This window comes from Scomber scombrus, chromosome 4, assembly GCF_963691925.1.
Source record: "Scomber scombrus chromosome 4, fScoSco1.1, whole genome shotgun sequence".
NCBI lineage: Eukaryota > Metazoa > Chordata > Actinopteri > Scombriformes > Scombridae > Scomber > Scomber scombrus.
This window is the reverse complement of record NC_084973.1, coordinates 21,494,875-21,519,717: the sequence shown is the minus strand read 5'-3', so window position 1 is coordinate 21,519,717 and position 24,843 is coordinate 21,494,875. Positions and strand designations below refer to the sequence as shown.

The window sequence follows — 24,843 nt, the reverse complement described above, 5'->3', positions numbered from 1 at the left end:
AGTTTCAGTATTAGTTTTAGTTGTTTTTTGTATACACTACTATTGGATGTATTTTTATTTCATTTAACAAAAAACTTAGTTTAGCCTTCTTTTATTTAAAGTATAATATATACAGTATATATATATATATATATATATATATATATATATATATATATATTATATTAATTTATTGTATAAAAAAAAAGAAAGAAAAAAAAGTACTGAATACTGAAACTAAAAAAAATGTTTAGTTTTATTAGTTTTTCGTTATTTTTTTTATTATAGTAGGATATGGGATGTATTTTTATGTCAGTTGACTTAAACTCAGCTTTAGCTTTTAGTTAAACTATAATAACCTCTGGACTAACACGTGTGTATTAAAAATAGATAATCATTTACAGATAAACAAAGTGCACACAGATTCTTAAAAAAGTCAGTATGTGCAAAACGTGTGGGTGTTTTTCCATCAGGCGGTCTACACGGACTACTACTGCGTACACCGACGGTCCTGACAAGATGCTATGGGATTAGCAAAATAGATGCGTGTATCTCCTCTGAAAACACTTTACTTTAACCTTTTCCACTACTGTCACACTGGTGTTTTTTCCGTACGAGCACCGGTTTTTATCATACTGTCTTGTGGAAGAAATGTTAATATTAGTTTCGGTCCGTAAAGCTATAAAACTAACTATAACCACCGCCTGACCTGGCTTCGCCTCCTCGACGACATAATAATAGCTTTCAGGTTTTTTTGGGAACACGGTGTGCTCGATCGACACCGCTCTCATCCAGGACAGTACCGGTGGTTTTCAGATAGTACTTTTAGTCAACACAATCATTACTCGTCGTCGTGTAAATATCTTCACTGACTGTGGTGATGAAGTGGCATCGGCTTACTTGCTAGCAAAGCGAGCTAACAGCAGCCCCCCTTGCTAAAAATACACTTTTCCTGCCAGTCCACATTGGATTACTTGTCTTTGGCTTTTTTCTGGTCGCCTTGCTCGGAGTTTGACACTCTACATGGTCGCTACAGTGAAAACAAGACGACTGGAAGAGCGAGTGGGACGCCGGGGTTGTGAGCCGAGCTGGGCGGCTTCAGGTGGCTGGTCGGTGGTCGACTATTATTATTTTGCCCCAATGGCCTTGTCCCTCCATCTGTAGTAATATAACAAGCCTCGGTGCAGCCCAGGGGTTACAAGACCGACACTCTTTTTTGTTGTTGTTTTTAAAGGTCAAAGATAAAACCCTTTGTTTCCACTGTCAACTGTCTTGAGATTGACGAGAGACTTCATCCACACACATCATGTCGGAGGATAACAACGCAGACAAATTCATCAAGGTAAGAATAATGAAATAGAAATTACAGTGTAATAGTTAAGGAAAGGTTTAACACAAGTATGTCTTAAAATAAAAAGTCAGGTGCCCATTTAAATACTGAGACAAGTTTTCCTCGCTGTAATCATTCCCCCTGTTCATACTGACTATTAAAATGTGCTTTTAATGTAAGTGATGTGAGGCCAAAATCCACTCATTTTGTGCAAAAATTAATTTAAATGTTTAATGTGAAGCTTATGTGAGGCTTCAGCAGTCTGAGTTACTCATATAAAGAGGATATTTGCCACATTTACAATCTTTTTAGCATTAAATTCCCACTGGTTTCCCTGTTGAGGTGTGGTGGAAGTATAATAACAAAAAGAGGGACACTGTCACTATAAAAGGCTGTAATGTTGAAAGATATCTACTTGATTTGACTAATTTGGACAGCTGGAGCTTCATATTAGCATCTTATAAACTTTCATATACATTTTTGTACAGAAAGAGGCTTATGGATTTTGTCCCTGGTCACTTACATTTTAAATGCATTATGAAGGGATTTTCTAATTGTCAGTACGAACAGGAGGAATCATTTTCTGAATTTGAGCACTTGACTATTGTTTTGTTAATGAAAAACTGTGAACCAGCCCTTTTAAGGGCATAGGGAGGATTCATTTAATGAACTTTGTAGGAAGTTTCCCCCTTTATTAAACATCACTTTAAAGGATGGGTTCGCAGTCTGTCTTAAAACAATACTCAGGTGCTCCCAGTGAACATTGAAATAGGTTTTTTCTTGTCGTAATCATTCTGAAATCCACAAACCTCCTTCTGTTCAAAAGTTTAACCCTCATGTAAGCTTCAGATAAACTTTTAAATACACTTTGTGCACTAAATAACTGTGTGGACACACTGTAGAGTTTGGCCCCCATCGCTTACATTGAAAGCACATTTGAAGGGGATCTTTTAATAGCCAATATGAACAGGAGGAATGATTAGAGTGAGGAAAACCTCTTTCAGTGTTCATATAGATGCCTGACTGTTGTTTTGAGACAGACTTGAACAATTGTGAACTTATCCTTTAAGTCTTGGATCTGTATTTCTTATCCAGCTGAGAGGATCAAGGTTTAGTTCAATTGTATAGCTCTCAATTTCCCTCCGCTAATCCTCACTCACTGTCCACATATTCAGTAACTCACTACATTTCCTCTCACTCTGGTACCGGGATGTGTTCTTGGCCGGCTCCTCTATGTGTCACTGGCCGGGCAACTATGTCAGCAGTAAAATGTGATCTCAAGTGGCCCTGCTTTCACAGCTGGATCAGAATGTGCTACGACCGGGGGCAGGAACAGAAAACTAATACCACACACTGGGTGTCCACTGGGGTCATTATGATGGATAATGACTACTGGGTTTGCTCGTTAACTTTGAACTTAACTCAGACTCTCCGGTATCACGATTCTGGCACGTCTGTTTAACCATGATAGACAACAGGTTGCCACAGTAACCTGTGCTGTAGGTTAACCTTCACCAGAATAGGTTAAGGTGTGAGAATCGGACCAAACCACATAAACAGTCAGTGAACTTTAGTTTCTAGCCTGATTGCATCTCAGAAATCGATGTTTTAATCTTGTCTTGTGTTAAAAATGTGGCTCTCTATCTGTTACCTTTGCATCTTTCAGCTTTGTGACACCCATTATCGATCAAAAGATCCCTCAAAGATAAAAAGAAAAGTAATTTTAACTCAGATGTTTGCAGAAGATACCCTAATTGCTTCTGGCGTGACATCCTATCCTTCTTTTTTTAACCCATCTATTAGCAGCAATAGATAACATTACCCAGATGTTTTATGCGTTTCATAACAGCCAAATTCTCTTTTTTCCCCCAAAAATAATCTATGTTAAGGATTAGCGATATCGTGAAACTAGACAGGTGATAAGATTGCTATTACATAATGCAGTACTAATGCCACACCGAAAAATGCATAAATGGCACTCATCCTCAATAAAAAAAAATCTGCCATCTGTGTCAATAGAATAATAAGTATTGTGCTTTATGAATACAAATCATCTGAAAAGCCTATTTTATGATAAACAGCTGTTTCAAGTGATATTTTTGGCATTGATAATGATTGTGTGTTCCCGTTGTGCATTTTTTCCCTTTTTTTCTCTCAATTTGTTGAATTGGATGTGATCAATGTGGTGGCAGTGAGCTGTTAATTGTACTGCATGACATAGACTATGAGAAAAACATAATCCTAATTTTGTAAAATATTCCAGTCATACATGACATGATTTTGTAAGTTTCTGTCTTTTCAAACATCTGATTTATTACTTGGTGTCGTCGTTATTCTCCTTGACAGGAGACATCCATTCTCGACGAGTATAGCATAAACTGGACCCAGAAGCTGGGAGCCGGCATCAGTGGACCCGTCAGGTGAGCGTGTGACAGAGATAATAAGTCCCTTTTATCCACGGTCTGATTTCCCAGTTATCTTGCAGCCTGTGCTGTGTCACATCGATGTCAAACACTGTATCATGAGTCAGAGTTTTTCTGAGGTCATACGAGAGGATTATAGAGAAGGATGGTATGTAGTAAACGTTGACACAGTTTATTATCCAGCCCCCTCGTACTGCCTCACTACACCCCCCTGTTTATAATGCTGCTTAAGAGTGTGTGAAATTGAAGGTGGAAGACTCAATTTTGGTACAACAGCCGCTGGATTTAAGCATGATGTCAGCATATTTGCTATCTGGCCTGTTGAATGGACAAACTCTCAATATTAACATGTTTCTGATGTTTTCCGCTACTTCATTCCCCTTCTACTAATAAATATATTTTTATAAATAAACTAATTTAAAAAAGATCATGTTTACTGTGGGACCAAGTCACCAGCTTTGTTTTACTTTAACTTTGACACACTAACACACGTAAAAGGACCAGGCACTTGTCACTCGGCTGGTGGTTAACAGAGTTGTTCAGCTGCCACATCGGCACCACTCGAGGCTTCATATGAAGATGTTAGGCACTAGCTTTGCTGTCAGTGGTTTTGGCTCAGGCTCACACTGCGTATAGTAGCCGCAGAATCTTAATGCATTCACCCCCTTTATCCCACCTTGAATGAAAGCATCTCAACCTGCTTTTAATAGTCTTCTTTTTTTTTTTTACAAATGAACACATGCAACCAAGTTCTGTTTTTAGAGCTTATTCCTCGCCTTTGTCAGCATTTAGTCCACGCTGGTAAACGTGCAACGCAACTAACCGTCCTCTCAGAAGCTGCACTGAGATAGAATAGTGGAGACTTGTGGATGCACGAGGGATCAATGATAAAACCAAACCTCAGCAGTTTTTTTTCTTTATCCGTGCACTTCCTCTAATCTTCCCCACCCTCTAACACACAGGGAGTAATATACCACAGGAGAGCACACATTTCTCAAATACTTACGATAAGCAGCAATGAATTATGAGCTTTTTTAATGTACCTCATTATGAAACTGTATTGATTTGTGTGATTGAGAACAGACTTAGGGCTGTAACTAATGATTATTTTAATTATCTATTAATTGTGTTATTTATAAAATGTCAGAAAATAGTGAAAAATGTTTCTTATAATTTCCTCCAGCATTAACCTGCCCCCATTTTTGCATTAAAAAACAACTAAATGATTGTTAGTTTATCGATGTACTGATTAATCGACTAATCGTTGCAGCTGTAGACTGAAGTCATCATCTGGCAGGGATGGCTTGTAGCTTTAAATCTAACTTTTCTCTTTCACAAAAAGAGAGAAAAAGGCAAATGAAATCACTTCGTATTGTGCTTTCAGAATGACTCAAGGTCTGTTAATACCAGTAATTGTCTCTTGCTCAGAGTATTTTTCATACTTACACAATGACAGTGATGAATAGCATTTCTCCAAACTGTCTGTTCATCAGTATTTTTCTTCCCATCTTGTATCTAAACAACGGTGACGTCTTTGCCCCCCGACAGCTAACAGTGGTTTACGTTTTTTTAAAGGAATGACTTAAATTTATTCTGATATTGCAAAATGTTACAGGGATACAGGGGATATTTAAACAGTCGTTTTTTTTGCTGCGTGGGGTTTCCTCTGTAGGTCTGGATGCCCTGCTGACTATGACTTGATAATGGCTGTAATATATCAATGTCTTTCCCTGATTCTGCACCTCTAAGCCCTCGTCTGTCAGGAGGAGAGCAACCTGTGATTTCCAATTTCATGTGTAGTTTCGCTTTCAAGACACAAGAACACTCAGAAATTGACTCATCATTAAACTCACTTTTAAACTCTCGTGATTCATGCTGTACTTTTTGCTCCTCGGCCGCCTCTTACTCACCACGTTCCTTGACTTTCTCCTGCTGTTTTTCACTGTGATTCATGCAGCCTTTTACCGAACAGTGCTTCTGTATTTCTGACTGTTATTTACCCGACTCACCTCTCTCTCTCTCTCTGTCTCATAACACATTCATGTCCTTCACTCAAGCAGCGCCCCCCCACCCCCCTCCTGTGTCGAACTCTGTGATTCATTAGGGTCGGCATTGCTTCCCAGTAAGTGAACTTTGGCCGAAGCAGAATGTTTTCTCGCAGTAATGCTTTAATAGTGTAATCTGAGTTATAACGGCCAGAGGTTGTGGTTTTAAGTGATATTTAGGTCCTCGCTGCTTAGAGGAGGGGGGAGGGGGGGGGGGGGGGCAGAATCAGACTCTTGATGTCTTGCTAGATTCAGATTTTCCATAACAAAGTGATGTTGACAAAATAAACTAGGCTGATTTCTTGTCTGTTTTCATATCAGGTCAAATGTAATTTCACAGCAAATACAGAGACTTTAAGAAGGACACAAGTGTGATATAACCGGGAAACCATTATTAGGTACATAGAAATGTGACTTATTTTGTATTTTATCTGTTTATCATTCATTCAAACTCTCACTTTAACATATTGACACCATGAAGTGGACCTCTACTGTGCACTTTATCTATCACTGTTGTTGTTTTTATTGTATTTTACTCTCACTGGCTGCCATGAAAATTGAATTCTCACTGGGGATAAATAAATTCATCTGTCTATCTATCTAAATCTAAAAGCTGATTACAGTGAATGAATTACAAATTTACACTGTGCAGCTAAACATTGTTTATACTCGCAGGAATATAATAAATGCCAAACATGTCAGGATGAATATCTTCAGCCATAACAACACGAAGTCTTGGTTTTTAATATTTCACTCAGTATAAACATCATACAGTTGCAATGAAGACATAATACAAACATAGTAATAACAGACATTGTGGAATAAGATGACTTTTGCAGACTTAAGGTGGTTGTATACTCCTGCTGACAGTTTTGTTGGATGGTGGAAATGCCCATTAAAACCCCCAGTTGGTGGGTAAGAGGGGGCTGGGCCATTGTATAGCGGCCATTTCTGTAACTTTCGAACACAGATAAGCTAATGTTTACATCCGCTTTACACAGTGATTGTCCAGCTGTCAGAGGTGAGAAAAGAGTGTTTCCCTCTTTAGCTCTTGTCTTATATATATTATATATATTATATATATATAGTATTTCTGTATCTTTTCACGTGAACAAACGAGTGCAACACTATGACCGTCATCTAAGAGTCACTGCCTGAAGAGATGTGCCGTTATCCTTGAATTTAATCAGTATTGCGTCTCCCCCATGCCCCTCCCCTCTCTGTAACAGTTGGCTTTTCACTCCATCTTTGAGTGAGGCCATTCAGAACAACTATACAAACGTTTCCAACACGGTCATGACAACATGTCGTAAGAACCAGCTCGGATCGACCATAAATCGACCTCTCAGGTAGAGAATTAAAGGATGATCCACATGTGTGAGACTACATATCAGTGAAGGGAAAAGCAGAATGCACACACTGGATTTTTAGCTACCAAACTTTTTCAGGCTATACACTGAATGAATATTGATACCAGCTGTGTTTTTCTATTTGTAAAAACTTGAGACTGTCTGGCATTTTATTGAGCAGAGATGTTCCCTGTGATAAATTTGAAGTTTTGGGCTACATAAATAAAATCCACTCGACTTGATATTGATCGTGTTGCTTTATCATACAGACAAAATCACAAACAAAAATGTATTCGAAACTTGAGCTCAACATCAATAAGAAACCGCTATTTGGTAACAGAAACCCTTGAAATACAGAAATTTCCCTCCAGACTGATGGATCTCCCTGCCTGACTCACTGCATACACAATCACGTCTACATGACTCAGTTATCAGGTTGACTGAGATGTTTGTTGACTCCTGTTTTCTTCTCGTCTAGAGTTTGTGTGAAGAAGTCAACTCAGGAACGCCTGGCACTGAAGATCCTCATTGATCGCCCCAAGGCTAGAAATGAGGTTAGAGAAAACACTGCTGTGGTTTTGATTAATGCCTCGTTGTTATCTTTGCAGTATCAGTATGTTTTGTTCTGTCTGTCTCTCTTCTTATGAGTCTTAACTAATTCCTGTTTTTTTCTTTACTTGTCAATCTTGTGCCTCTGTGTTTTTTGTAAGCGTGTAACGTTGTCTTCCTGTGGCAAACACTGTCTCGCAGCCTCTTCATGTCACCAGCAGCCTTCTGTTTTGATCAAGCAGCTAATACAGCAGTGACGCACTGAGACATGCAGTTAAAACAAGCAGTACAGACTGAACCGTGAAAGTTGACAGGCAGAATAAACACAGATTATCAAAATAATGAACATCTTTTCTAACACTTTTGTCATCTTTTTTATATTTTGTCATTTGGCAGATTTTTTCCAAACCGAGGCATTAGAGGACTGATTCTTAAAGAGCCACAGTACAAACTCTTAACTAGCTGACCAGGTACAAGTGCAGCGAGAAAGCGCTAGACATACATTTTTTTTTTTGACTTTTAAAAAAATGTATTATGTTTGTGTTGGCAACAGAGATTTCGGGGTGTCCATTCTCATGAATACAATATCTCAGGAACGCCTTGAGGGAATTTCCTTAAATTTGACTCAAAGGTCCACGTGGATCACGGATTACACAACCTAGATTTTGGCGTTCAAAGGTCACTGTGATGACCTCACAAAACATGTCTTCAGCTTTAACTCAAGAATTTGTATGCTAATTATTACAAAGTTTGACACAAATCTAAGTCTAATAGGATAAAATGATGAAGTGGAGACATTTTATATCCAAAAGGTCAATGGTCAGCTTCACTGTGACGACATGATGAATCGGTTGTATTGGCCAAGCGAACGCATACAAGTAAAATACAATTGGTCTGAACAGACATGGATATAAACTGCAACATTACTCGTTGGCGAGTAAGGAACAACAGCAAGTAGAACATCTCTAAAAGAAATACCATAAACAACAATCAACAAATGCTAAAAAAGTTAAGGGTCTCAAGTGTTGATTAAGTGCTGAGTTTTCAGACGTTTCTTTAATGCTGGGTAGCTCATTCCACTATTGCAGGACCACAAATGAGAAGAGTCTGGAGAATGATATTTGTACCAGGCAGTGATGGTATTACCAGATGTCATTCATTTGCAGAGTGGAGGGAACATACAGCCTGATGAGTAACTTAATGTAGAAGGGTGACATCCCATTTGTTTCCTTGGAAGCAAGCCAGGAACGAGTTGCGGTAGTCAGGTCATGAGATGACCAGCGCTTGGACTGGGAGTTGGGCTGCATGTTCAGATGGGTACGGCCAAGTCCTCCTGATGTCATACAAAGTAAATCTGAATGACCTGGGGGATGCTGTGATGGGTTCGGTGAAGGTTGGCTGATCATCCAGTGTCACCCCAAGGTTATTTTCGCAGACTTGGATGATGATAACAGGGATGAACCGAGCTGTGCAGCGAAGTTATGATGAACAGCTCGACTTTCGGGGAAGACAAGAAGCTCAGTTTCGGACAGATTCAGCTGGAGGTGCCGATCTGTCATCTAAGCAGAGATGTCGGCTAGACAGGCCGAGATGCGTGCTGGGGACTGTGTTATCCTCTGGGGGAGAAGGACAGGAACAGCTGGGTGTTGTCAGTGTAGCAGCACTATGAGAAGACATGCAACTTTATGATGGAGCCCAGAGAGGTTGTGTACAGCGCTTTGTGTTTTCTTTGTGTTGGTGTGTGATAATGAGTTCTGTTCACAAAGGTAACATCTGCGTCCAGGCACTAAGAAGCACTGGGTTTGTCTGTCTCGCTATTTCCTCTCCATTATTTTCATTGTCGCATCATTAGCTACTTATTGTTGGTGGAGTTGCACAGTCAGTTTTTTTCATATTAAGATCATAATGAGTCTTACAGTAATAAACTGAATAAAGGTAAAAACCTATTTCTGTTGTGGTCGTCATGTCACAGATTCTGTATTATGGTACCAAACCAGTTTGAGTTTCCAGGTCTGTCTCGCTCGCTCTCTCTCTCTCTCTCTCCAACTCACACTGTCACTCTCTCATTCAGTTTCAGTTCAATAAGCTTTATTGGCATGAATGTCAGATGAAAAATATTGCCAAAGCGTAAAGGATAATATAATTCATTAAATAGAATAAAATCAATAGATACATTTTTAAAAAAGAGCACACTCTGCCATGACCTTTTCTGTAAATATCATTATGGGAAATGAATGGTAAGCAGGAACTTCACCTCTATGGGAACTGATAAAATGTCACAAATTGTTAAACAAAACACAACAATTTAGATATTGGGTACTGAAGTGTGGGTATTGGGTACTGAATTTCTATTGCCAATATACTGTGTATTAATAAAGCTGGTGTGTCTGACTTTTGTCTCCCACTTCTGGCAGTGAGAGTAATTATAAACACACTGCTGACTAGGGTGACCACCCGTCCCGCGTAGCGCGTGCACGCACAGCGTTTGAAGCCCAATTCATGCGTCCCGCAAATGAGACCGTGTCACGCATAATCATTAATCAATGCTTTCTAAAAAAAAAAAAAAAAGTTAGTCGCTCTATATCCTCGAGCCCCAGGCAGCCAAACGAACATTGACAGTTCAGCACGCTACTGTTGTCACCCCCAAACCCCCCCCCCCACACACACACACACACAGTTGAACTGCTGACTAGATTCTAGTTCTAGGTTGTTGTCAACTTTTTCGTTGTCATGACAGTGCACGCACCTGTATATTGGAAAGGAACTTTTAGACGCGCGCTTTCCTAATTCGAAAAAATGGAGTCTGAGGTACCGCCATCAACTAAAAAGAGAAGGTGTGGGTACAATAAAGACTGGCAAAATTAATATTTGTGGCTGAAAGGTGTTGAGGGGGATACCGAGAGGGCTTTCTGTGACCTTTGCAAGACGTCCTTCTCAATCGGACATGGAGGGGAATATGATGTGAAACGACACAGACAGACGGAGACTCACAAAAAACGGGTCCAGCAGAAAGAGACATCCAAATCTATGGATGCTTTCCTCCGACCTAAAACCGATTTTTATATATATTATATTGTATACTTGTTCTTCTTTTTTTTAATATATATATATATAGTATATTTAGACATGATATGGTGATATAATTCCTGTTAATCCTATAATTTCATATTAGAATATATTTAAAGTGAATAAATTGCAATGGAAAATAAATAAAATTACATAGCTAAAGTAAATCATAAGTGGAAGTGCATCTGTCAATTCATTCATTCATTCATCATGTTCAAAATATTAGGAATCTTTATTTAGAAGAAAATACACATTGGTTGGCCTATTCATGAGCATACATCAGCAATTACACATGTTTAGGGGAATAGGGCATTATTAATATACCGTGTAAGGTTGTATGTGCTAGAAATGGGTACACCACTATCAGTGAGTCTGCTTGTGGGGTGGGGCCACCGCCGCGACAGGCAGTGTCCCACATTGTCCCTCAGAAACATACCCCTTGTCCCTCCTTGGGCTTATTAGCAGGTGGTCACCCTACTGCTGACGTGCTTGTGTCTTGTAGCCTACTCAGTCATTACTATTGCGTCTATAAACCATGGATAATAACTTGTTTCACTATCATAATCTGATCCATTCAATTCAATAACATTTGGAAAGTGTAGAAGAGCCGCACGATTGAATTATTTTGTCCCCATTCAGGTTAGCAAAAGGCTAACTTGAAGTTAGCCATTTAGCCAGCAGAAGTCTCTGGGTGTGCATGCTCTGTCCATAGAGCATATGCAGTATACATTCATCCGGCCTGTGCAGGAATATCGCAGACACCATCCAAAAAAACCCTCTGTATATTTCTGCAAGATGTCACACATATCGCAGAAACTCATTTTATTTATGTTAAAAATATGTTTGTTAGTTTCCTGCTTGGTAAGACTGGACAATTCAGGCTCCCATAATGAGATAAAACAACTTTCCAATCACCAGATGCTCCGTATGTGATCTCTGCTGTACTTTGATCATATGGAAATGTTTGGTTTTCAGCTTGAGTTTCATATTTAGAGGTGCACATACACAACACAAAAATATGAATATATCCGGACGAACAGATTGATTCTACTCTACCAGAAATTTCACACTTTTATGTGTTTTGCAGTCAACTGTTTACCTGTTTTTTTTAATATGAAATGTAACATGTTTCAGTGAATTAAACGTAAGTATTATTTTCTCTACCATGTAGGTGCGACTCCATATGATGTGTGCCAATCACCCAAACATTGTGCAAATCCTGGAGGTTTATGCCAACAGTGTCCAATTCCCGCATGAGTCCAGCCCGAGGTAACGAGCTGTGTGTGTGTGCGTGCAAAATCTCACACATCCATCTCTTTCTCTCTCGCTGTTTCCTCTGATCATTTAAACTTTATTTTTTGTTGCAGAGCGAGGCTCCTGATCGTCATGGAGATGATGGAGGGTGGCGAGCTGTTCCACAGAATCAGTCAGCACAGGCACTTTACTGAAAAGATGGCCAGCCAGGTCACTATGCAGGTAGGTGTAGATCATCTACAGAGAAACACACACAGACTGTTTTTCCTCTCAAAATGTTTAACTGTGTTCAGTCAGTCTTTGTCCAGCTGTGGTTTCCCTCCCTGGTCTTTATGTCATACTTCATCTGTCTGTGTGATTCTTTGTGTGAAACATTTTCTTCCTGCGGCTAACAACATGTCTAGCGGCCTCTCAGTGTCATTAGCAGCCCCCCGCTTGGATCAAGCAGCTCTCGCAGCAGTTGATCAGTGAGACACATGGTCAAAAGAAGCAACACACACACCAGCTCAAATATAGTTGACACGCAGCAGTGTCTCAGTCTGATGTCTCTCCCCCTGCAGATCAGTCAAGCCCTGGAACATTGTCACTCCCTAAATATTGCACATCGTGACCTGAAGCCAGAGAACCTGCTCTTCAAAGATAACTCTCTGGTAAGTTGCTTAAGTTGTTTACAGAGTAAAAACACACATAAATGCTGCAGCTAACAGTATTTATATGTGTTTATAGTATATTAATATAAATACTACTACCAGTGCTAATTAATGGTGCACTTAATCATGCAGTATATACTACAAAAGAATCCAAACTTAACTTTTAGGTGAAGTACTGTTGAGTGGAAAACATTTCCTTGCTGCATCTGGCAGAATTAGAACAAGATAAGTAGAGGATTTGGAAATATCCAATTTGCAGTTACTGTGCCACACATCGAAATCCATCCTTATTCTGGCAGCACCTTCCATGATGTCCCTGGAAACTGAGTGTATGTCGTTTTAGAAATTCTATCAACTGAAACTTAAAGAACATTAGTTATTTTAGTAATGCTCAGTGAAGCCAGAGACTAGGACAAACTGAAATGTTTTCCAGGAAGCTGCTCAGATGTGTTTCTGTGCTCGCTCTTCGTTAATGATTCTGTCTTTTCTGCAGGACGCTCCTGTGAAGCTGTGTGACTTTGGCTTTGCCAAAATTGATCAAGGAGACTTGATGACCCCTCAGTTCACTCCCTACTACGTAGCACCTCAGGTACAAAGCCATCCCAAAGTTCATCCAAACATACTTGTTAAACGTACACACACAGTTGCTTCTTAATGAACCAGGAACCTCATGCAAATGCAGAAATAATGAAATCAAACAAACATTTTCATGCTGTTTTTCTTCTCTTATGGTTTGTGTTCAGGTACTTGAGGCTCAAAGAAGACACCAGAAGGAAAAGTCTGGAATTATACCTACCTCACCCACTCCTTATACCTATAACAAGGTGAGACCAAGACCTGTTGACCCTGGGCTTCTTTACAACACATCTTATTCCTCTACTTTGGATTCAAGTCTTTTTTTTTGAATAAATAAATGTTTCCCTTCTGTCTTTCTGCAGAGCTGTGACTTGTGGTCTCTCGGTGTGATCATCTATGTAATGCTGTGCGGCTATCCTCCGTTCTACTCCAAGCACCACAGTCGCACCATCCCGAAGGACATGAGAAAGAAGATCATGACGGGCAGCTTTGACTTCCCTGAAGATGAGTGGAGTCAGATCTCTGAGATGGCGAAGGACATTGTACGAAAGTAAGTCTGTTTCTTTGCTCTGGGTAGTTCACTACATCTTGCTGTGTCCTCACTTTTACCAGCTCGCCCCTTATTTGCTGTCTTCTCTGATACGTCCTCACTTTCATTCATCCTGTCACTCTATCACACTTGCTCATTCATCTTCTTTCTGTCGTATAACTTCCTGCTCCCTGCAGGCTGCTGAAAGTGAAGCCAGAAGAGAGGCTGACTATTGAGGGAGTCTTGGCTCACCCTTGGCTCAACTGCACCGAGGCTCTTGACAACGTGCTGCCCTCCGCACAAATGATGATGGACAAGGTGGGTTGTAAAGGGTGCAACATGTAGCTGTTTTTCGTGTACTGACAAATGACGCCACTGTTGTACAGCGAGTCTGCAAACTTATTGCAACATATTTTGACCTCCCATTCATTCTTCCTCCTCCTGCCTCCCAGGCTGTAGTCGCAGGTATCCAGCAGGCCCATGCAGAACAGCTGGCCAACATGAGGATTCAGGATTTGAACGTCAGCCTGAAGCCCCTAAACTCTGTCAACAACCCAATCCTCAGGAAGCGGAAACTACTAGGGTATGATTGCAATTGGTTTTTTTTGTTGTCATTTTCTCTATTATGTGTGAGAAAGTGACAGATATATAAAAAAGTAGCTCAGTGAGGGCGAGGATGTTTCTATCTGCTTACCTTCAGCAATGTATTACTCGGTGTCTTCAATTACTAGTCATATAGTACCTCATTCATCCCCATGTAGCATTTTTTTTTGTTGATTTGCGGGGACTGTTTGATAAAATGTCAACGTTATTCTGAAATGTGTGTTTTTGGTGTCCATGTTTCAGCCCCAAGCCCAGTGATGGTTTCTTCATTCATGATCCAGAGAACGGAGGGGAGGACTCCAATGTAGCGCTGGAAAAATTACGAGATGTCATTGCACAGTGTATACTACCACAAGCAGGTCAGTAAACCAACACTGATGTTTAAAAACATGTAACTGCCTAGATTAAAAAGTAAATGTGCAAGCAGGATTGTACTGAGGAAGGAACCACAAATACACACACTTATATACTTTATATCTTGTATACCAGAATACGCTGGTATTTGGATTTCTCTTTAATGTTGGCGTTGTGTATGATGTGCCTTCAGTAGATGGTTTCCTTACATTTCTGTTCAACAAACAAACTTTTTGCCAGTTGGAGATTAAATCAAAACATAGAGACTGCCAATGTGCACACAAAACAGATGACCAGCTATTAATAATGTTTTAATATAATCTTTTTTTTTCATGTTTTGGTGAGCTGAAGACAATTTTCTACCATGGTGTATGTTACGTACCCGAATATTGTCCAGGGGATAAAGGGAGTAACACGTGTAAAAATGAGCAAGGGAGATAGTAACAAAGGGGAAAATAAATAGTTTTTCTACATTATAATCAAAAGATGGGGTCAAAATGGATGTCAAAAGAGAGATATTCTATTTTATTCTATTCCATAAAATATAACTGGCTGTGACTCTATATTTGTACGGCTATGTGAGACATCCAAACTGCTGAGAAAAGCTGCTGATGTTTTAAAAGGGCATAATGAATAAACATTGCTGGAAATCTAATTAAGCTTTTATGTGAAGGATGCACGTGAAGTTGTTCTGTAGCCAAGACAAAACAGCTCAGAGAGAGAGAAGCTTCTGATGTTGATATCTTTGTTCAGGAGAGAACGAGGACGAGAAGCTGAACGTGGTGATGTATGAAGCCTGGAGGTTCAACAGGGACTGTAAACTGCTGAGAGACGGCCTGCAGGGGCTCAGCTGGGACGGTCAGTACTCAGTATCATTGCTCAAAGATGCCTTTTTATATCTCATTTATTGGTTTTAAATAGTTAAAAGCGAAGCAGCAGTTTTGCTTCCAGAGAGAGAAACATCACGCACTCGTGGGTGAAATTTAAACCCACAGAGAGCAGTGCAGCTTCAGTTGTCTTCTCTGTTATTCATTTTTAATTAATCATTTAACCATAGGATATTTTTCTTTTCCTCATATATTTGTTTAGCTACAGTAACTCTCCACATGATCCGGCATTTTTGTTTCGTCTGAATGCCGAAAAATATAAGTTGTAGTTACAGAAACTAAACATATCAACAAATACATAGACATGACCAAATGTTACATTACAGCTCTAAACTAAAAGTGACCTTTGAATGTGAAACAAATTTAACAGCACCTATTGAGATTTTTCACTATTTTAGTAATTTTTGAAAAAATGGGAAACGTTACTTTGTTCAATCTTCTCAAACATGAGAGTGATAATAAACTGAATATTTGAAGGTTTTAGAAAGTCGGTTGTACAGAAGAAGCAATTTGAATATTTTACCTTGGACTTCAGGAAATTGTACAAACTACTTTTCATTTATTTTTTGTCATTTCAAAGACCAAATGATTTAATCAAGTAATCAAGCAAACGATCAGAAGAACAATCATTAGTAAAAATAACCATAAAGTGCAGCTGTAATGATCAGAATCAAAAGTACAGAAAACTCTGCATGTTTTATTGTATTTACTGTCTCTGTGATGAAACCCTATTAGCTAACTGAACAGGTGGAAAAAGACACTTTCTGTTCAAATTAACTTATTTATGATACTCGCTCCTTAACCACCAGCTTTTGTCGTTACAGGAAGAGCCTTCTCCGATAAAGTTGACCGCTTGAAGTTGGCTGAAATAGTGAAACAGGCCATCGAAGAGAAGACGAATCTCCAAGAATCTCATTAGCGAACACAGTCTTTCTATCTTCTTTTTATATTGTTTATTATGACCCTTTTTAACCCACATCTCTAAAGAAGCTTTTTTATGTAAAATGATGCGCTATTTTTTTTTTTTTTTTCATGAATTCACTTGCAAAGACCTATTGTACAGCTGTAGATATATTTCAAAGAGGACTCATTGGTACTATAATTTTTTTTAAATGGACACTTGCAAAGAACATGGAAAATCCTATATTTTCATTTTTGCAAAAAAAAGAAAGAAAAAAGTAAGAAAATAAGAAAAAGATAACAGATAAGATGACAAATCAGTGAAAGAAATTATTTTCTGGGAGGGAATTTTTATTAGCTGCTTGTCCACGATGTCACGTTTTATCCCAATAGTTCATTTTATTCAATTTTCTGTTCTTTTAACCATCCTAAGATTTTATTTATTTAAACAAGTTCATTATTTTATACTTTTCCTGTAGCCTAGCAGTGGGCTCTAAAGTTGGGAAAAGCTGTCTACGTTGTGACTCGACACACTCTCTGAGTCTTAGTCTGGGTTTAAATGATATTAATCTTTTTTGTGTGTGTGTGTAACTCGAGCTTGGCCTTTTTGTTGTATGGAGGTCAAGGAAGAGTGGAATATGGAGGTAAAAGAAAGTGTTCAGCCCAACATTCATTTTGCCACAACTCTCCCTCTTGAAGCTGGCAAGAGACGCACATAATAGATCTGAACAGACCTTAAGCATAAACACTACGGCTTGTTTTCTTTTCTGGCTCATGTACAATAAATCCACAAATATATTTAAAAATCGTAACTTTTTTTTTAGAGCTTTCAACTGACACACAATGGTGCTCAGGCTATGGCACATGGTTGAAAGTTAAGAAAAAAGCTACTAAGTGGATCTTGAGTTAAAATGTCTTCGTCTAACTGCTGTTTCCAAAGTTAAAAGTTAGATCCATGTACTGTAGTTTCACAATCTCGCTGTTCAACTCATACATGTGAAGTAAAGATGCAGTTTATTTGCTTCTGAAGTTTTTGTCTGGCAAGTTAAAATTATTTCAAAAATGCTTTTTATGTTTGCCCATTTCTAATGTGATTTTAAAAGGTCTTAAGTTCATTTAAAATGGTTGATCTGTGAAATGGACAGAATCTCAGCTATTTGGAGTTATATATCTACTTGAATTCAGTTAATATTTAAATTCTTTTTAAAGCAAGAGCATTTGCTACTTGAGCCAAAAGAAACACAAAACCACCTGACATTTTTTAGTGCAATTCAGTTGACTTCTTTATGTCAGTAGGAAAATATCCATAAACAGGTCTGTTAGGATTTCACTGTCATTAAACTTGCTGTGCTACTGAATGTGCAATAGGGCAATAATTTAATCATGTGTTCATAGTGCTTGCATGTACATGGAGGTGTGATAGTTCATATCAGTATGTCAGTATTACTGTCTAAAACAGATCTTTTCCTGCTTCATTTCATTCAAATACCAACAAATGGTCCTGCCCTTCTCTCCCCCTTTAAGTTGTTATTAATATCATATCATTGATTAGTCAGAATGAAATGTGCTCTAGTCATATCTGATATTATTTCTCCAAAGGAGGGGTTGAAAGATGGGATTCACACAGTGTGTAGATGGCTGCGGTTGCATCTTCTCTTGTTCAGTGCTGGATTATTTCTAATTCATGTACTTTAATTAAATTCATGTGTGTTTGACCTTAATGAGAAACTGTCTATTCAGAGTGATTAGCAAACACTGGTGCAATATATTGTGGCTTTTCCACTGAAAACTCCAATTTCAATGATTTTTTATTTTTTTTTTATATATATTTTTTTAGATAAACTGAAGGATGAAGCATTCGGTTATGGGATAAGAAAATTGTTACAAAGCTAAAAACAGATGCTCAGAGATGTTTGACAGTGACAATATTTAAATCGGACATGAAAAGAAAAAAATGCAAGCCTTCCTTTTGTATGCCTGTTTTTATTATCTAGGATTTGGCCTATTGTTTTTTATTTTATCTTTTAGAAAAGGCAATCAGTACTGACATGACTCTGAAATCATCTTGGCCTCCTGTCTTGTTAGAAAGAAAAATGTGAGAAACCTTGGCCAAGATGTTGCTTCACAGCCCCCTGTTTAAAGCCCAATGAAAAACATTTGAAAAGGCCTTATTGCATGGCAGAGTTTTACAAGCAAACGTGCCTTGTTTGTTTATCAGTGAGAATAAATTACAAGATGAAGGTGAAACTCAGAATCATTGCAGGTAGTATTTGTCCTTCTGGCTGTGATTTACTTGTTTCCATGTGGAGAAATTGAGATTTTATTCCACAATTAGAAGAGATTATGTCTTAAAATGACCCTGTAACACGTCTGTCTTTATGTTTCATGTTGGATAATTTCATTTTGGAGCACAAAAAAAACACATCAAACGTACGTTACTGCAAAATCAGCAGAGCTACTGTTGCTGTTTTGTTTCACTTTGACCAGGTCTGTGTGTGAGGATGTCTAATTAATGTATGTGTGTGTGTGTGTGTGTGTGTGTGTTAGTCTGACTGAAGAAAGTGTGTTGTTTTGTCTTTGTATTTCTGGAGGCCTATCAATGAATCAGAGCTGCTTCCTTTAATCTCTTCCCCACCCTTAGATAACAGAATATATATATATATATATATATATATATATATACCCTCAGCTGCCTGAGAGTATTAATATTGAAGGGCAGTGTATTTATTAGCATTTCTGTACTGTAAAGTCAAGGCATCTATCTTGATATTGATAATCCTCACAATAGAAACCCCCCCCAAGGGATCCGTTTAATCATGCTCACAAACCATTTAGCTGCTCAGTTCGACTCAGTGTTAATAAACATTTAAAATAAATCTCTTGAGATGCTACCTCCCTCCTCTGCGTCCTCTTGCTGAGTAGTTTCTACTGCAGGACGTCCTCACACTGACATTCAAGCCTGCCTGACCCACCTGTACACACATTTCACAAAGTAGCTTCCATTTGTCACTTCCTCTCTCCTTGCTGAGTGGAAAAAGACAAGTTTTATTGTTTTATCTGAGTTTTCTCAACATGATAATTAACTTTTCTTTTTTAAATTACCAGCTCTTTAAAAAAAAACTGCAACAGTGAAGTCAGCACTTCTAGTCTTGATAAATACCTTCTCTCTCCTCTGCTGTATGTGCACTCATTAAGTACATAGGTGGGGTTTTTTTTTTTTTTTTTGATTTTCGAGAACATGCTTGCTTTGGCAGATGTGAAGAAGAGCAAAAAAAAGCACATCAAGCAGCCATCCTTGTTTATGTTGATCGGTCGGGAGGAAATGTTTCAAAAGTAAGGAGCCTTTTCTCTGCTTTACCACTCTTGTTTCTTTTCTTCTGGTTTGGCAGTTATGTAGCATGTACCTGAATCCCTCATGAAAGTCTCGCTGTATTTCTGTCTACACATCTGGGTTTTTTGCCTTTTCTGCCTTCGTTGGAATGTCATCAACATGCTGACTTTGTAATAAAGGAATTCTTGACTTTTGAACAGTTCGTTATTCTTTTTTATTTATTTATTTATTTTTTATTGGTCTACATCAATGCTGAAATCAATACACTGCTCATAATTGTATAACTAGACATGAGTGATAGGCAAATAGTGGCCTGTCAGCCCAATCCGGCCCTCCAGAATATACGTGTCCCCCTGATGGAAGCTTCAGTGTTTACTTTAATAATTAGCATCAAATTTTTTACCTTATCCTTAACATATCTACTGTAAGTAACACAATTAACACAAGGCTCATGTTAATCCCAATAAATGTTACTTCTATACTGTCCCTACAGTGGGAGAGGCATTAAAATTGCAGTTGCTACGTGCTGTTTACACACTGCATAGTGCTTCAATTACATCTAATAAACCCACTGGAAATTACATTTTAATGTGACTCCCAGGGTTGTTTTGATTTCACAACTTTAGCCTATTGTTCACACACATTTTTAAAAAAAGGTGGCAGCTGAAAAGAAATGATGTGTTGATCAAAATGTGCCATTTTTTCAACAACAGTATTTTCAGTCAACCATGAATGAAACAGGCCACTGTGTGTATAACAAAGGATGTTTCTGGTCTCAAAGTACAACACAGAACTTACAGTGGGATCCAAAAGTCTGAGATCGCTTTCTTATTCACTTGAATATTCGTGTACGAGTCATTTTTTCCCCCTCCCTTAGCTACTACCTTATCGTGGTGGAGGGGTTTGAGTGTCCCAATGACCCCAGGAGCTCCGTTGTCGGGGGCTTTATGCCCCTGGTAGGGTCACCCAAGGCAAACAGGTCCGGGGGGAGGGACCAGACAAAGCGTAGCTCACAAAAAACCCCTTATGACGAGTAATATAAATGGAACCTCGTTTCCCCTGCCCGGACGCGGGTCACCGGGGCCCCCCCCTGGAGCCAGGCCTGGGGATGGGGCTCGATGGCGAGCGCCTGGTGGCTGGGCCTGCACCCATGGGGCCCGGCCGGGCACAGCCCGAAGAGGCAACGTGGGACCCCCTTCCCGTGGGCTCACCACCCGTAGGAGGGGCCAAAGGGGTCGGGTGCAGTGTGAGCTGGGCAGCAGCCGAAGGCGGGGACCTTGGCGGTCCGATCCTCGGCTGCAGAAGCTAGCTCTAGGGACGTGGAATGTCACCTCTCTGGCGGGGAAGGAGCCTGAGCTGGTGCGCGAGGTTGAGAAGTTCCGACTAGATATAGTCGGCCTCACCTCAACGCATAGCAAGGGCTCTGGAACCAGTCTTCTCGAGAGGGGTTGGACTGTCGTCCACTCTGGATTTGCCATTGGTGAAAGGCGCCAGGCAGGGGTGGCAATACTTATTGCCCCTCGGCTTGGCGCCTGTATGTTGGAGTTTACCCCAGTGGATGAAAGGGTAGCCTCCCTCCGCCTACGGGTGGGGGGACGGATCCTGACTGTTGTTTGTGCCTATGGCCCAAACAGCAGTTCAGAGTATCCACCCTTTCTGGACTCCTTGGAGGGGGTGCTGGAAAGTGCTCCCTCAGGGGATTCCATCATTCTGCTGGGGGACTTCAACGCTCACATTGGCAGTGACAGTGAGACCTGGAAGGGTGTGATTGGGAGGAACGGCCCCCCCAATCTGAACCCGAGTGGTGTTCTGTTATTGGACTTCTGTGCTCGTCACAGATTGTCCATAACAAACACCATGTTCAAGCATAAGGGTGTCCATATGTGCACTTGGCACCAGGACACCCTAGGCCGCAGTTCGATGATTGACTTTGTAGTCGTGTCGTCGGACTTGCGGCCGCATGTCTTGGACACTCGGGCAAAGAGAGGGGCGGAGCTGTCAACTGATCACCACCTGGTGGTGAGTTGGCTCCGATGGTGGGGGAGGATGCCGGTCAGACCTGGCAGACCTAAACGCATTGTGAGGGTCTGCTGGGAACGTCTGGCAGAGTCTCCTGTCAGAGAGAGCTTCAATTCCCACCTCCGGGAGAACTTTGACCATGTACCGGGGGAGGCGAGGGACATTGAGTCCGAGTGGGCCATGTTCCGCGCCTCCATTGGCCGACCGGTCCTGTGGCCGCAAGGTTGTCGTGCCTGTCGTGGCGGCAATACCCGAACCCGCTGGTGGACACCGGCGGTGAGGGATGCCGTCACGCTGAAGAAGGAGTCCTATAGGGCCTTTTTGGCCTGTGGGACTCCGGAGGCAGCAGGCAGGTACCGGCAGGCCAAGCGGGGGGCGGCTGCGGCGGTCGCTGAGGCAAAAACCCGGACATGGGAGGAGTTCGGTGAGGCCATGGAGAACGACTTCCGGACGGCTTCGAAGAGGTTCTGGACCACCATCCGGCGTCTCAGGAGGGGGAAGCGGTGCACCGTCAATACTGTGTATGGGGGTGACGGTGCCCTGCTGACCTCGACTCAGGACGTCGTGGATCGGTGGAAGGACTACTTCGAAGACCTCCTCAATCCCACCAACACGCCTTCCGGTAAGGAAGCAGGGCCTGGGGACCCGGGTGTGGGCTCTCCTATCTCTGGGGCTGAGGTCGCTGAGGTGGTCAAGAAGCTCCTCGGTGGCAAGGCTCCGGGGGTGGATGAGATCCGCCCGGAGTTCCTCAAGGCCCTGGATGTTGTGGGGCTGTCATGGTTGACACGACTCTGCAACATCGCGTGGACATCGGGGGCAGTGCCTCTGGATTGGCAAACTGGGGTGGTGGTCCCTCTTTTTAAGAAGGGGGACCGGAGGGTGTGTTCCAACTATAGGGGGATCACACTCCTCAGCCTCCCTGGTAAGGTCTATTCGGGGGTACTGGAGAGGAGGGTCCGTCGGATAGTCGAACCTCGGATCCAGGAGGAGCAATGTGGTTTTCGTCCGGGTCGTGGAACTGTGGACCAGCCCTACACCCTCTGCAGGATCCTTGAGGGTGCATGGGAGTTTGCCCAACCAGTCCACATGTGCTTTGTGGACTTGGAAAAGGCATTCGACCGTGTCCCTCGGGGGGTCCTGTGGGGGGTTCTCCGGGAGTACGGGGTATCGGACCCCCTCATACAGGCCGTCCGTTCCCTGTACGACCGGTGTCAGAGCTTGGTCCGCATAGCTGGTAGTAAGTCGGACTCGTTTCCGGTGGGGGTTGGACTCCGCCAGGGCTGCCCTTTGTCAACGATCCTGTTCATAATTTTTATGGACAGGATTTCTAGGCGCAGCAAGGGCGTTGAGGGGTTCTGGTTTGGTGACCTCAGGATTGGGTCACTGCTTTTTGCAGATGATGTGGTCCTGTTGGCTTCATCAGACCGTGACCTCCAACTCTCACTGGATCGGTTCGCCGCCGAGTGTGAAGCGGCCGGGATGAGAATCAGCACCTCCAAATCCGAGTCCATGGTCCTCAGCCGGAAAAGGGTGGAGTGCACCCTTCGGGTCGGGGATGAGATCCTGCCCCAAGTGGAGGAGTTCAAGTACCTCGGGATCTTGTTCACGAGTGAGGGAAGGATGGAGCGGGAGATCGACAGGCGGATCGGTGCGGCGTCTGCAGTAATGCGGGCTCTGCACAGATCCGTCGTGGTGAAGAGAGAGCTGAGCCGAAAGGCGAAGCTCTCGATTTACCAGTCGATCTTCGTTCCTACCCTCACCTATGGTCATGAGCTTTGGGTAGTGACCGAAAGAACGAGATCGCGGGTACAAGCGGCCGAAATGAGCTTCCTCCGTAGGGTGGCTGGGCTCTCCCTTAGAGATAGGGTGAGAAGCTCGGTCATCCGGGAGGAGCTCGGAGTAGACCCGCTGCTCCTCCGCGTCGAGAAGAGCCAGATGAGGTGGCTCGGGCATCTAGTTAGGATGCCTCCCGGACGCCTTCCGGGTGAGGTGTTCAGGGCACGTCCCACCGGTAGGAGACCCCGGGGAAGACCCAGGACACGCTGGAGAGACTATGTCTCTCGGCTGGCCTGGGAACGCCTCGGGATCCCCCGGGAAGAGCTGGATGAAGTGGCTGGGGAGAGGGAAGTCTGGGTTTCCCTGCTTAGGCTGCTGCCCCCGCGACCCGACCCCGGATAAGCGGAAAGAAGATGGATGGATGGAGTCAATTTTTCACCAAATGAGTATTAAAATAAGCTGGAACTTACGTTAGCCATCACTTATAAATGGGAACATGACATCTGCCCACAGATACGAGCCTAAACAGATTTAAATAAAAAAAATGTAGGCATGTGTTTCCACTGCCCCACTTAATGGCCCTCTAATGAAATATCTTTTAAAAACTGGCCCCTGCTCTACATGTTGGGGGTGTTTGTTTGCCCGTTTTTGCTTAAAATAACTTTGACTAACTTATTAGAAAAAAACGTCACTTCTGCAATTTTTGAAAAACAAAAAAAAACATCCTGTCACAGCTTTTAGTCCAAACTTCCTTTTTCATAGACCATTTTTAATTAATTGTTCTATAATAAATGTGTGCTGTTAATTTCCAGCTTTCAAAAATGTTTTCTCAGTGTGACACTTTTAAGTTAAAATCTTTTATTGCAGACTGAAGACAGAGCAGATAGAAATTATCTCAAGAAATTCATCACCTCAGACGACATAACATACACAACCGAAGACACACTCACTCTGTTACACATATTCAAGGCACTTTGTCTTTTTCTCATATATATATATATAATTTGTCGGAAAGCAGCAATAAAACCAGAAATTTGCTCCCAGGATGGAAATCAAACCATCAAAAGCTTGAAAGATTAAAGAGTTTTATGAAGTCTGTTTTACAGGAGGCAGATTTTCAGTAACAGTAAACGGATGGTAAATGGCAGTGGAAATGTTATTATCTCAAACCTGAATACATGCAGTACATAATGGTGAGTTGCATGGAGGAATAAGGACAGTCA

General features: G+C 41.3%; 1 protein-coding gene across 1 annotated transcript; it reads left to right on the top strand.

Annotated features, from left to right (window-relative positions):
- Positions 1 to 520: 520 nt before the first annotated feature.
- mapkapk5 (MAPK activated protein kinase 5) lies at positions 521 to 20,022 on the top strand. The gene is made up of 15 exons (XM_062417089.1): positions 521 to 1,088; positions 1,214 to 1,321; positions 3,656 to 3,729; positions 7,605 to 7,680; positions 11,913 to 12,010; positions 12,109 to 12,217; positions 12,556 to 12,645; positions 13,139 to 13,234; positions 13,389 to 13,469; positions 13,584 to 13,771; positions 13,948 to 14,068; positions 14,203 to 14,333; positions 14,597 to 14,712; positions 15,461 to 15,565; positions 16,419 to 20,022. Exons 2-15 carry the CDS (start codon positions 1,286 to 1,288, stop codon positions 16,511 to 16,513), a joined length of 1,416 nt encoding a protein of 471 aa, XP_062273073.1. The 5' UTR covers positions 521 to 1,088; positions 1,214 to 1,285; the 3' UTR covers positions 16,514 to 20,022.
- Positions 20,023 to 24,843: the final 4,821 nt, after the last annotated feature.

Excerpts from the sequence above, each read along its gene's own strand:
- mapkapk5 (XM_062417089.1), top strand. The coding sequence starts at position 1,286 with ATGTCGGAGGATAACAACGCAGACAAATTCATCAAG. Across the intron at positions 3,730-7,604 it reads GGCATCAGTGGACCCGTCAG|AGTTTGTGTGAAGAAGTCAA; the intron begins GTGAGCGTGTGA and ends CTTCTCGTCTAG. Across the intron at positions 12,646-13,138 it reads TCTTCAAAGATAACTCTCTG|GACGCTCCTGTGAAGCTGTG; the intron begins GTAAGTTGCTTA and ends TCTTTTCTGCAG.